This window comes from Coregonus clupeaformis, unplaced genomic scaffold (genome assembly GCF_020615455.1).
Source record: "Coregonus clupeaformis isolate EN_2021a unplaced genomic scaffold, ASM2061545v1 scaf3096, whole genome shotgun sequence".
Taxonomy (NCBI): Eukaryota; Metazoa; Chordata; class Actinopteri; order Salmoniformes; family Salmonidae; genus Coregonus; species Coregonus clupeaformis.
In genome coordinates, this window is record NW_025536550.1 from 19579 (window position 1) to 32485 (window position 12907).

Below are 12907 nucleotides of genomic sequence, written 5' to 3' on the forward strand. Positions count from 1 at the left end.
TTTATGGTTGGAATCATATATATTTTTACCAAATTATAAACTTCTTCAAAATTATCCTTATCATAACTAACCCCCAATTCAGCATGCCTCTAGGATTTACAGTGCGGGTGATCAAGTCACACTATAAAGCCAAGACAGATTGCAGAGGTCCTTGAAATCATTCAATGAAATGTTCCATCCTATAGTATACTAAACATTACCAACATTCAAAACATCTCATAAATGTTATGTACCCCAAGTGTACATTAAATCCCTATGACATTTATTCTCATAAGAAATCATGTATACCCAAAACTCAGTCAAAAAATGTAAAACTTCATAAAATTCACTGTGTGTGCTCCTTTAAGACTTATCACCTTTGACCTGTTGAAAACCCCCTAAAATCAGAATAACAACCCTTTATAAACATCATACTAGGTGTGTTGTGTTTTATATAAAAAACCCAATTGAAAAACAACAAACAAAAATAGCCAGGACTTACTTCATATGGTAGCTCCCTTTTACGACCTAAAAATAAGACTACTTAATTTTACTAACTATTCCACCCTAGCCCTGGGCAATATTCCAATGAGATAAGGAAATCCCCTTGCTCCTGGAATATAAATTATACATGTCATTAACGTTCATTTACAATCAGTAATCCAAAGATAGTAAGTACACACAAAACATGATACAGATATACACAGTGTCACGCCCTGACTCTGAGGACTCTTATTTGTTGAGTCAGGGTGTGATTTTCCTTGTTGTGTTTGTTCATTGTTGTAGAATCTAGTATGTCTAGATCTATGTTGGCCGGTGTGGTTCTCAATCAGAGGCAGCTGTCGCTCGTTGTCTCTGATTGGGGACCATACTTAGGCAGCGTATTGGCACTAGTGGGTGGTGGGATCTTGTTCCGTGTTATGATATGTTTGTGTGCTACCTTGGACTTCACGTTTCGTTTGTTGTTTTTGTCGTGTGTTTATTCGTTTAATAAACATGTATGCTTATCACGCTGCGCCTTGGTCCGTCCCGTTCGTCAACGATCGTGACAGAAGATCCCACCAAACGAGGACCAAGCAGCGTGCCCAGGAAGAGCGAATAGCGATGTCACAGGTGGGCAAATGGTGGTCATTGGAGGAGATATTCCCGGGGAAAGGGCCATGGGCGAAGGTAAATGCCCAGGCAGGAGAGGAGAAACGGCGCCAACCGTGCCGACGACGGAGACCCGAGAGGCAACCCCAAGAAAATGTTTGGGGGGGGCACACGGTGTGGACGACAAGGCAGCAGGAGGCCGCGACAGGGCGGATCTGCAGGTTAGGAGAGGAGGCCACCAGGTTACGGGGGCTATTGGTTCAGAGGGAGCTGGAGTTATTCGGTCAGAGGGAGGTGCTACAGGAGGCAAAAAGGGAGAAGGAAGGTGTAGAGGCACGGCGAGAGGAGCTGGTTAGGTAGCAGAAGGAGCGGGGGTTTATAAAGGAACCCAGTCCCGCTCCTCGTACCAAGCAAGTGGTGCGTGTCGCCAGTCCGGTCCGGCCCGTTCCTGCTCCCCGCACTAAGCCAGTGGTGCGTGTTCCCAGTACGGCCCGACCCGTTCCTGCTCCCCGCACTAAGCCAGTGGTGTGTGTTCCCAGTACGGTCCGGCCCGTTCCTGCTCCTCGCATCAAGCCAGTGGTGCGCGTCGCCAGCCCGGTCCGGCCTGTTTCTGCCCCTCGCACCAAGCCAGTGGTGCGCGCCGCCAGCCCGGTCCGGCCTGTTCCTGTCCCTCGCACCAAGCCAGTGGTGCGTGCCGCCAGCCCGGCCCGGCCTGTTCCTGCCCCTCGCACCAAGCCAGTGGTGCGCATCGCCAGCCCGGCCCGGCCTGTTCCTGGCCCTCGCACCAAGCCAGTGGTGCGCGTAGCCAGCCCGCTCCGGCCTGTTCCTGTCCCTCGCACCAAGCCAGTGGTGCGCGTCGCCAGCCCGGTCCGGCCTGTTCCTGTCCCTCGCACCAAGCCAGTGGTGCGCGTCACCAGCCCGGTCCTGCCTGTTCCTGTCCCTCGCACCAAGCCAGTGGTGCGCGGCGCCAGCCCGGTCCGGCCTGTTCCTGTCCCTCGCACCAAGCCAGTGGTGCGCGTCGCCAGCCCGGCCCGGCCTGTTCCTGCCCCCTCGCACCAAACCAGTGGTGCGCGTCGCCAGCCCGGCCCGGCCTGTTCCTGCCCCTCGCACCAAGCCAGTGGTGCGCTGTCGCCAGCCCGGCCCGGCCTGTTCCTGCCCCTTGCACCAAGCCAGTGGTGCGCATCGCCAGCCCGGCCCGGCCTGTTCCTGGCCCTCGCACCAAGCCAGTGGTGCGCGTAGCCAGCCCCGCTCCGGCCTGTTCCTGTCCCTCGCACCAAGCCAGTGGTGCGCGTCGCCAGCCCGGTCCGGCCTGTTCCTGTCCCTCGCACCAAGCCAGTGGTGCGCGTCGCCAGCCCGGTCCTGCCTGTTCCTGTCCCTCGCACCAAGCCAGTGGTGCGCGGGCGCCAGCCCGGTCCGGCCTGTTCCTGTCCCTCGCACCAAGCCAGTGGTGCGCGTCGCCAGCCCGGCCCGGCCTGTTCCTGCCCCTCGCACCAAACCAGTGGTGCGCGTCGCCAGCCCGGCCCGGCCTGTTCCTGCCCCTCGCACCAAGCCAGTGGTGCGCGTCGCCAGCCCGGCCTGTTCCTGCCCCTCGCACCAAGCCAGTGGTGCGCGTCGCCAGCCCGGCTCGGCCTGTTCCTGGCCCTCGCACCAAGCCAGTGGTGCGCGTCGCCAGCCCGGTCCGGCCTGTTCCTGTCCCTCGCACCAAGCCAGTGGTGCGCGCCGCCAGCCCGGTCCGGCCTGTTCCTGCTCCTCGCACCAAGCCAGTGGTGCGTGTGTCCAGTCCGGCACGGCCCGTGCCTCTCCCACAGGCACCGGTCAGCTGCTCCACTCCGGAGCCAGAGCAGTCCGCTCCACGGGGCCTGATCCAGCTCCGGTTAGCTGCTCCACTCCGAGCCAGAGCAATCCGCTCCACCGGGGTCTAGTCCAGCTCCGGTCAGCGGATCCACTCCGGAGCCAGAGTAGTCCGCTCCACCGGTGCCCAGTTCAGCTCCGGTCAGCTGCTCCACTCCGGAGCCAGAGCAATCCGCTCCACCGTGGTCCAGTCCAGCTCCGGTCAGCGGCTCCACTCCGGAGCCAGATCAGTTCGATCCACCGTCGTCGGGTCCAGCTCCAGTCAGCGGTTCCAGTCCAGACCCAGACGTCAGCCCCTCTCCAGGTTCGGTGTCTCCCACACCAGGGTCCAGACAGGGCTTGGCACTTCGTGGGAGGAAGGAGAGGGGAAGCAGCGCGCCGAGGTCCAGACCAGACCAGGGGCGCAACAGGGAGGCGGAGAGTAAGTGGTCGTCACGCCCTGAGCCGGATCCGCCTCCGAGGCGGAATGCCCTACCGGCCCCTACCCTGTTATGTTTATGTTGTGCGGTCGGAGTCCGCACTTTGGGAAAGTACTGTCACGCCCTGACTCTGAGGACTCTTATTTGTTGAGTCAGGGTGTGATTTTCCTTGTTGTGTTTGTTCATTGTTGTAGAATCTAGTATGTCTAGATCTATGTTGGCGGTGTGGTTCTCAATCAGAGGCAGCTGTCGCTCGTTATCTCTGATTGGGGACCATACTTAGCAGCCTATTGGCACTAGTGGGTTGTGGGATCTTGTTCCGTGTGAGGTATGTTGTGTTGTGCTGCCTTGGACTTCACGTATCATTTGTTTGTTGTTTTGTCGTTGTGTTTATTCGTTAATAAACATGTATGCATATCACGCTGCGCCTTGGTCCTTCTCGTCTGTAAATGATCGTGACACACAGTCCTATTTCATCAATAATCATTTCTATCAATGTAATTCGTCTTAACTACTCCATAAAAAGATTATATAAAATCTATCAAAAGATGAAAACCACTCAAAAGTCCTCGAGTATACAATGATTATGTTTAATTGATTGGTCTGACAACTGATGCTTAAAGTTAGATAAGTGTCTCCAGCTTCAGAGATTAGAATAAGCTAAGATAAGGAGGGGATTTGCCTAGAAGTGATTTATAGATGGCCTGGAGCCAGTGGGTTTGCCAACGAATATGTAGTGTGGACCAGCCAACAAGAGCATACAGGTCGCAGTGGTGGGTAGTATATGGGGCTTTGGGCGGGTGAAGAGCATGCATTTCATTTTACTTGTGTTTAAGAGCAGTTGGAGGCTACGGAAGTTGTGTTGTATGGCATTGAAGCTCGTTTGGAGGTTTGTTAACACAGTGTCCAATGAAGGGCCAGATGTATACAAAATGGTGTCGTCTGCCTAGAGGTGGATCTGAGAATCACCAGCAGCAAGAGCGGTGTTTGAAGAATCTCAAATATAAAATATATTTGTATGTGTTTAATACTTTTTTGGTTACTACATGATTCCATTTGTGTTATTTCATAGTTTTGATGTCTTCACTATTATTCTACAATGTAGAAAAACCCTTGAATGAGTAGGTGTGTCCAAACCTTTAACTGGTACGGTATATCTTTTTTTATAACTTTGGAGTGTAGTTTTAGACTTTTTTATTTGAGCTACTGCTGGTTCTTATGTTGCGTTTTACACGAAAAGGCTATTTAGCCTACTTCTATAACGCATTTTAAGCTAGTCCTTCAGTCAGTCCTGACATAGAAGTAGGCCTGTATGCTCCCCACTTCAAATAGCGATTATAGGCGAGCACCTATTTGTCCCTAGGCTAAATGCTCATTATCGGAGTAGATTGCTAAAGTGAAATGACTAACGCACCCTTTAGGGGGAAGAAGAGTCTGGTGGTGAACGAGATAAGCGCGCACCTGACAGAGGTGCCAATTTACAGTTTTTTTGGATTGCTTACACACTAAAATTAAAAGTAGTACACTATTAGCAAAACCTTACACTCAAGAAGCAAAACATCAGCCCATATTTGCACAACTATAAGCACATTGTCAACCTTACACTTGTTGCAAAACTCTACACACAGTGATTTGCAAAACACTAAACACACTTAACATACATTACACACAAAAAATCTATCATGAAGTCACGTCCTTGCAATACCAAAGCACTGACTGTCAAATTACCACACCGTCCAACCAATTGGTTCAACACAGTCATCAGGTGTGCAAACACTCGTTTGCTTAATTGTAGACACACCAATCAGGTGTATAAGCACTATAAAAAGCAGCAGGTGAGTTCATCGGTCTTCAAGCACAATGGAAAGAGTCAGAGAAAGAGTAAGACGAGGAGGAGGAGGAGGAGGACGACGAAGAGGAGAACGAGGAGGACGAGGAGGAGAACGAGGAGGAGGAGGAGGAGGAGGAAGGGGAGGAAGAGGAGGAAGAGGAAGAGGAAGAGGAAGAGGAAGACAAGAAGGTGCTCAAAAAAGAGGACCGAATCTGACAAATGAGATCCGCGCAACACTGGTTGACCACATTGTCAACCACGGCCTGACGCTGAGGGAGGCTGGACTGCGAGTACAGCCAAATCTAAGCCGATATACAGTGGCAAGTGTGATGAGAACATTTCGACTGGAAAATAGGTATTGTAAAAATATCAGCATATCAAAAACATCTGCACGGTTTCAGTAACTGCTTACAGTACTATATTCTATGCACTATCAGCACTTCTGTTACCTTTTCCTGTGAAATTACTGTACTATTGTATACTGTTTTTTTTCTACATAGGATTGAGGGTCAGGGACGACAAGGGGGAAGGCCTCCTATGTTCACAGAACAGCAAGAGAGGGAGATAGTAAACATGGTTTTGGCCAACAATGCTATAACACTCAAGCAGCTCCAAGCTAACATTGTCAATAACCACGCCATTTTCAACGATATCCATCAGGTCTCAACATCAACACTGGCACGCATCCTAAAAAAAAAACATATTCAAATGAAGCAAATTTATCGAGTGCCTTTCGAGCGCAATTCGAAAGGGTGAAACGACTGCGGCATGATTATGCAGAGGTATGTATTCACTTTAGCAGTGTGATCTTGCATACTGTCTCATAATCTTTTACTGTACTGTAATATGTATACTAGATCTACACTGAACTACACAATTTTGCCTGACACTGTTTTTCAGAGAGTTTTACGAATGGATGGAGAGGAGATCCAGCATGAGTTCATTTACGTAGATGAGGCTGGGTTCAACCTGACGAGAACACGAAGGAGGGGAAGAAACATCATTGGCCACAGGGCTATAGTCAATGTCCCAGGGCAACGTGGGGGGTAATATAACACTCTGTGCAGCCATTACACAGAATGGGGTCCTCCACCGCCATGCCCATATGGGCCCTTACAACACAGCACTCATACTTACATTCTTGGACCAATTGCACAACATAACAGCAGCAAATCAAATCGATCATATGCAATACATTGTTGTCTGGGACAATGTGTCTTTCCACCGCTCTGCTCTGGTTCAGAACTGGTTTCAGCAACATCCACATTTCACCGTCCTATATCTTCCACCATACTCTCCATTCCTCAACCCTATAGAAGAGTTTTTCTCGGCATGGCGGTGGAAGGTATATGATCTCCGTCTCCAGGCTGAGGTACCCCTCATCCAAGCCATGGAGGAGGCCTGTGACCAGATGGAGGTAGCAGCAATGCAAGGATGGATTCGTCATTCAAGACGTTTCTTTCCAAGGTGTCTTGCTAATGACAACATTGCCTGCGATGTTGATGAAATTCTCTGGCCAGATCCAGCTAGGCGAAGAGACAATGTCTAGTTATTTATTTTTATTTTTTTTGAACTTACAATACGTAAAGTGACATTGGTTACAGTATTATGAATCTCCATGTCAACATTTTGGGCGTGTTGAGAAATAAATGAGTTTCTTCAGTCTGCAACATTGGTCTTGTGTAGTGTTTGGTGAATTTACATTATATTTGTACTTTGTTGAGAGTAGCCTACTCTAATCATAGGGAAGTAGAAGTGCTAAAAGTGTTTTAGGTTTATCACAGCAGAGTGTAACTCGTGCAAACAGAGTATAGTAATGTGAAACGTGTGTGTTTCATATGGTAACAAAGTGTGGTTTTTAAAAAGAAGTGTATAGTTTTTACAAGAGTGTTTAATTTTGCAAAGGATCTGTAGTGTTTTGCTAATTGGGTGTGTGGTTGTGCTAATTGTGTGTAGTGTTTTGAAAACACGGGCCCTGTTTTGAAAATCGTGCTTAAGCAATCAAAAAAAACTGTAATTTGACAGACCATTGAGATCCATGCAAAACACTCGCAGATACATGTCATTCATCCATTGAGGCCAGAAATATAACGCTGTAGCGTAGCAGTCACTCAAAGATTATTTCGTTTTCAACGTATTGAGCTAGGCTATAGCAGATATGAGGCAAATTCTATCATGGCGAAAATCTGACTTTATTTATTTGTTTATTTATTTATTTTTGCCAACATCAAACTTAATCTTTCACAAAATCGCCTCTATGACATGGCTCTTTATTACGACGGGGACACACAATTTCAGAACGCTCGATTTCAGAACCTTGGACAATTCCGATGTTCACAACCATAACAGCCTTGAACTCAAAGCACCTGGACAACCCGTCTTTACCTTTCAATTAACGAAGAAAATATTGAATTATCTTTAAAAAATTTCACATATCAACTTGAAATCAGTGAGTAATATTTCTGTTTTGCTTTGAAATGTTATATGGCTCATGTTTATGAACACATAACCCTAATGTCTATGCTTAATCCTCTTTGATTTAGATTATGTCCCACATGGAACCCTATTTCCTATATATTGCACTACTTTGACCAGACTCCTATAGGCCTTGGTAAAAAGCAGTGCACTATATAGGGAATAGGTTGCCATCTGGGAGACACCCAGAGCTGAGCTAGATAGGCCTACTGAACTGATGCCATGCATTTCATTTTGCTAATATTGAAGCATTTTGTTTTCCACAGGCACTATTGACCATGGGATCCGCAATGTCTATCTTACTCCGCGAGAAGGCAGTCCACTTCAAAGATGGGCCGGACACGGTGGGCCACTTCTTTGAAGTCCAGACCCGTAAGAGCGGCAAAGACAAGACCCTGAAGCGCTACTCGCCATGGAGGTGGATTGTGAAGAAGAAAGGCTCCAAGAAGGTGCAGGCCTACGAGAACACCAACCAAAACAACATCGCCCATCTGAGTAACGAGAACCTGGAGAAGTCTCAGTCCTCCTCCAACTTGTCCACCCTCACCCTGGAGAAGTCTCAATCCTGTGACAAGCTGTCCACCCAGTACCAGAGCACTCCAGCCATCGCCAACAGCTCCAACAACGCCGCCTCGTCGGTCGAGAAGGCCCCCTTGACCAACTCCAACACGGCCCCCGACACGCCCCAGACGGTGATCGTCCAGGACCTCGACACGCCCAAGAGGCTGGTGATGGTCCATGCTACAACCGGCGAGCTGCTGCGCTGCCTGGGTGAGTTCCTGTGCCGGCGCTGCTACCTGATCCAGGACATGTCTTCCATGGACCCGGAGCTGTGGCTGCGGGTGGTTGACCGTTATCTGCTGGACAACTGCTATCAGAACCAGAGCTGCATCAACCCGGCCATGGTGGTCTTCCTCTACATGCTGTGCCGCGAGGCGGTCTCCTCCGAGGTGGCCACCTTGCATGAGCTGCAAGCCGTGCTGCTTACCTGCCTCTACACGACCTGCTCCTACATTGGCAACCAGATCTCCTACCCCCTGGGACCCTTCCTGGTGGAGACCTGCAGGCAGACCTTCTGGATCCGCTGCATGTCCATCACCAAGCTGATGAGTGGTAAGATGCTCCAGATGAACACAGACCCTAACTTCTTCTCCCAGATGTTTGCTGACCTGAAGAACGAGAGCCAGAAGGAGGAGAAGAAGAGCCGCCTGCTCAGCGGTGTGTACAGCACTCAGTGAGGGACCTAGGGTAGAGGGGCCAGGGGAGGGGAGGGGCCTACTATAGCCTGAACTTTCAAAATGGGAGGGAGGAGGATTGGTTCAGGGAATGGGTAGAGGGTGAGCTTTGATGGAAAAATATGATTTATAGATTTTAAGGGTTAATATGAGGGTTAATTTGGCTTGAAAGAGAACACAAATCGGTAGGTATGAATGTGTAGAGGACTGAGGCTGTAGCTTACTATCTACTGTACCAGATGACTGTCTGACGTGTGCACTGCCTACCACGGGAGGATTGGAGGCACACGAGTGACTGTGCTAGTGCTCACATCACACAGGCTGCAGCCTACCAGCCTACTGTTCTGACTGTGTGAGATGTGCACTTTCTACCACGGGAGGGAAGGAGGCACCCTTGTGTGAGTGGGCTAGTGCTCAGATCATGGTTGAACAGACAAGCTGCAACCCTGCCGCTTTAGACTGTGAAGTGAACACCCATGTTCCCCCACAGCAAGCACAGGACTGGACAGTTCTGGGGGACAGGGGTTCGTTTGAGGACCATTGGTTCTGATGAACTTGAACGAACAGTGTGACTGTTTTGGAATAAAATGCTATATATATTCTCTTAAACATCCAGTGTTGTGTCCTTATTGTTTTACAATTGATATTTTCCATGTCATTTTGAGATCTTGGTGGAGATAATACTTTACCAGTGGTGGAAAAAGTACCCAATTCAGTAAAACTTGAGTAAAAGTAAAGAAAATGACTCAAGTAAAAGTGAAAGTCACCCAGTAAAATACTACTTCAGTAAAAGTCTAAAAGTATCTGGTTTTAAATGTACTTAAGTATCAAAAGTGAAAGCAAAGGCTATATATCAAATTCCTTATATTATGCTAATTGCCTTTATTTTTATTTATTTATGGGAATCCAGGGACACAGTTCAACAATCTTTTACAAACCAGATCAGAGGCAGTAGGGATGCATTTTTCTTAATAAGTACATGAATTTGACCGTTTTGCTGTCCTGCCTGAGCATTAGAAATGTAACGAGCACATATTTTATTTCAGAATGTAGTCAAGTAGAAGTAAAAGTTGTAAAAACATATAAAAACTCAAGTAAAGTACAGATACCTCAAAGTAGTACTTCAAAGTATTTTTACTTAGTTACTTTACACCACTGTACTTTACTAATGATTAGTAAATGTTTTATAAGGGTCTATATTAAACATCTAATAAATTATCCAATAATTCATTTGAAAGTTTATAAATAACTATGTATAGCTTACTAACATTTGCAAATGTAGAAACAGCAATTAGTAAATAGTGAGAACTGTTTATAATAGCCTTATAAATGATCTATTACTGGACATTATTATAAAGTGTGAATCAAACATTTGATGAGATTATTTTGAACAATAATTTCAATTGCCCATCCCTAACACCAGTGGACAGACAGACATTAATACACACATTCCTGTACCTGGTCGAAGTTGTCCAGAGCAGCATGAAGGTTGGCATGCATGCCAGTGGGAGGCTCGTTGGTGATCTTGATGGCATTCTCCAGGATGCCCTGAGTGAGGAGAGGAGAACAAACACACTGAAAACACACCGTGTTATTATAAATGCATGTGTGTGTATGTGTGTGTGTGTGTACCTGAGGGATGATGTGCTCCTGTGGTGTGGGGGCAGGCTCAGCACTCATAAACACTCTGTAGTCCTGGTGACTGCCCTCACAGCAGCGTTCCAGAAGCTTCTCCAACGACCCCAGCCAGCGAGCCACCAGGTGGATATTCTGACAGAGATGAATGAATGAATGAATGAATGAATGAATGAATGAATGAATGAATGAATGAATGAATGAATGAATGGATGAATGGATGAATGGATGGATGGATGGATGGATGAACAAATGTAAGCGCGAACAAACTAATAAATTGATTAATGAAACAATGAATGGATGGAAGGATGGATGGATGCAATGATGAATGAATGAATTATGTTTTATGTACAGTATATAGCAGGATAGCCATACCTGTAAAATGACCCAGTGTCCCTCCTTAGCAGCCATCTCCATGGCGACCTCAGCCACAGCCTCCTGACCCTGACCCAAAGACACATTGTGGAGTTTCCCCAGGTCTATGGTGAACCCCAACTTCCTGCCTGTTACCATGGAAACAATATTTTCTCAGTGTGTGTGTGTGTCATATTCATGCAGATTTACAGTGATCTTTACATTACAAAATTAGTTGTCTTAGTGTTACCCAGTGACTCCACGTCTTTGAGAGGGTCTACTCCAGGAGACAGGATGAAGAATACAGGCGAGGCAGGTCCACTCTCTCTGAAGGACTTAGCAAACTCTGTCTTCCTCCCCTCTGTATACTTCACCCCCAACTTCTCCTCCACAAAGTTCCTACAGACAGAAAGAGAGTGCGCGAGAGCGAGGGGAGGGTATGTGGAGGGAGATTGATCGTCATTATAATTTGCCAGAGACATATAAAAGATGGGGATGGAGGGAGAGAAGAGGAGAGGGAGAGAAGAGGAGAGGGAGAGAAGACTGAGACTGTGGGAGGAGAGATTGATGGAGAGGTCCAATGTCACCCCTGTGAGTAGCCTACATATTTGCCGGGTTTCAAAGACCATGATGCTTCATTCATAAACATTTTCTATTTGTTTTACAACCTTATTTGAGATTTAGATATTAGAAACAGTCATGTTGTATGGTGTCAAAGCCCCGCATCCCTAGAGTAACAACACATTTATAGTGTGGTTAATGATGACATCTGGGTTGTGTTCAACTGCCCCCCCATCTCTTTCTCTCTTTCAGTTCTTCTCCCCCATAGCATCAGGCATCAGCTCGGAGTCGTTCTTCCGTTCTCAGTCTCAGGAGTCCAACAGCGCCAAGATATCCTGCCTTATCAGAACCCTCAGCAACGGAGAGAGGGAGAGGGGGGATGGAGGGAGGGATAGACAGGGGGATAGGTGGGTTCCAGTCCATGATTAGGGGCTTCTCAAGCAGTCTTGGGGAGGCGGATGGGGATGGAGGGATAGAGGTAACCTGGGGGGAGAGAGAGAAGGAGAGGGGGACGGAGGGAGGGATAGAAGGGGTCGGCTGGAGCTAGGGGAAGGGGGGAGGCTACAAATCATGCTAAAGGGGTTCCAGGGTGGGATTGGAGAGGTAGATGGGGAGACAGAGAGGGAGGAGAGGGGATGGGGGGAGACTGGGAGACAAGAGGGATGGAGGGAGGTAACGAAGGAGGAGAGGGTGGTGGAGGGGGGGAGTGTGGAGGGAGGGAGGATGCAGTCAATGTTTAGGGAGCTGAGTGGGGGGAGTATGGTTGGGTTTGGGGATATGCTCTCTCTGGATGATATTGGGGGATAGAGAGGATAGGGGACATGGATATGAATATGAACATGGGGGTGGTAGGGGTCAGGGGTGACATGGCTAATGTTGGGGTCATAAGTCATAAGGTCAGGAGTGAGTTAGGGGTCAGAGGTCAGGGGGTGAGGTCGGGGGTACAGGTGAGCATGCGGACAACATCCAATCAGAACTCTTCTAAGACCTGCAGCGTACGACAGGGAACCAAAATCAATATGGCCGCCACCGCCGCGACGCTGGACATGAACATGATGGACCTGGGCTGGTCTGACGACGACAGTGACTAGGAGAACACACAAACACTATTTTGTTTCTGTTATGTCATTTTCTTTTTTAATTGAAGCCAAACGTATACACGCCCCTGTGTGTGAGGACTGTAGGGGATAATAGTGAAGAATTATGAGCAGTGTGGATTTCCTCCTGCTAACTGTCATGTTTTTCTGGGCCCGGTTTCCCAAAAGCATCCTAAGGCTAAGTTCATCCATAAAGTTCTAACAATGAACTTAGCCTTAGGATGCTTTTGGGAAACCGGGCCCTAGTCTATTGAAGCTTTTAAAGTGACATGTAACTGATGTGCCATATTAACAAGTGTTACATAGACCATAGAGAACTTGAACACCACTCCTTTTTAGATGCTAGGACTAGGTAAAGGGTACCATCCAATGTTTTCT

At 48.0% G+C, this 12907-nt stretch overlaps 2 protein-coding genes across 2 annotated transcripts; one reads left to right on the plus strand and one right to left on the minus strand.

Annotated features, from left to right (window-relative positions):
- Positions 1–7680: 7680 nt before the first annotated feature.
- LOC121561902 (cyclin-dependent kinase 5 activator 1-like) lies at positions 7681–9491 on the plus strand. The gene has a single exon (XM_045220067.1). The coding sequence runs from the start codon at positions 7926–7928 to the stop codon at positions 8883–8885; it is 960 nt and encodes a 319-aa protein (XP_045076002.1). The 5' UTR covers positions 7681–7925; the 3' UTR covers positions 8886–9491.
- A 480-nt stretch (positions 9492–9971) lies between these two features.
- Positions 9972–11353, minus strand: LOC123489636 (dynein axonemal heavy chain 17-like). Its single transcript, XM_045220068.1, has 4 exons — positions 11122–11353; positions 10893–11020; positions 10515–10652; positions 9972–10430 (listed from the first exon to the last, which is right to left on the minus strand). Exons 1-4 carry the CDS (start codon positions 11351–11353, stop codon positions 10320–10322), a joined length of 609 nt encoding a protein of 202 aa, XP_045076003.1. The 3' UTR covers positions 9972–10319.
- Positions 11354–12907: the final 1554 nt, after the last annotated feature.

Excerpts from the sequence above, each read along its gene's own strand:
- LOC121561902 (XM_045220067.1), top strand. The coding sequence starts at position 7,926 with ATGGGATCCGCAATGTCTATCTTACTCCGCGAGAAGGCAGTCCACTTC.
- LOC123489636 (XM_045220068.1), bottom strand. The coding sequence starts at position 11,353 with ATGTCTCTGGCAAATTATAATGACGATCAATCTCCCTCCACATACCCT. Across the intron at positions 11,021-11,121 it reads CAAAGACGTGGAGTCACTGG|GCAGGAAGTTGGGGTTCACC; the intron begins GTAACACTAAGA and ends CCATGGTAACAG. Across the intron at positions 10,431-10,514 it reads AGGAGCACATCATCCCTCAG|GGCATCCTGGAGAATGCCAT; the intron begins GTACACACACAC and ends CTCCTCACTCAG.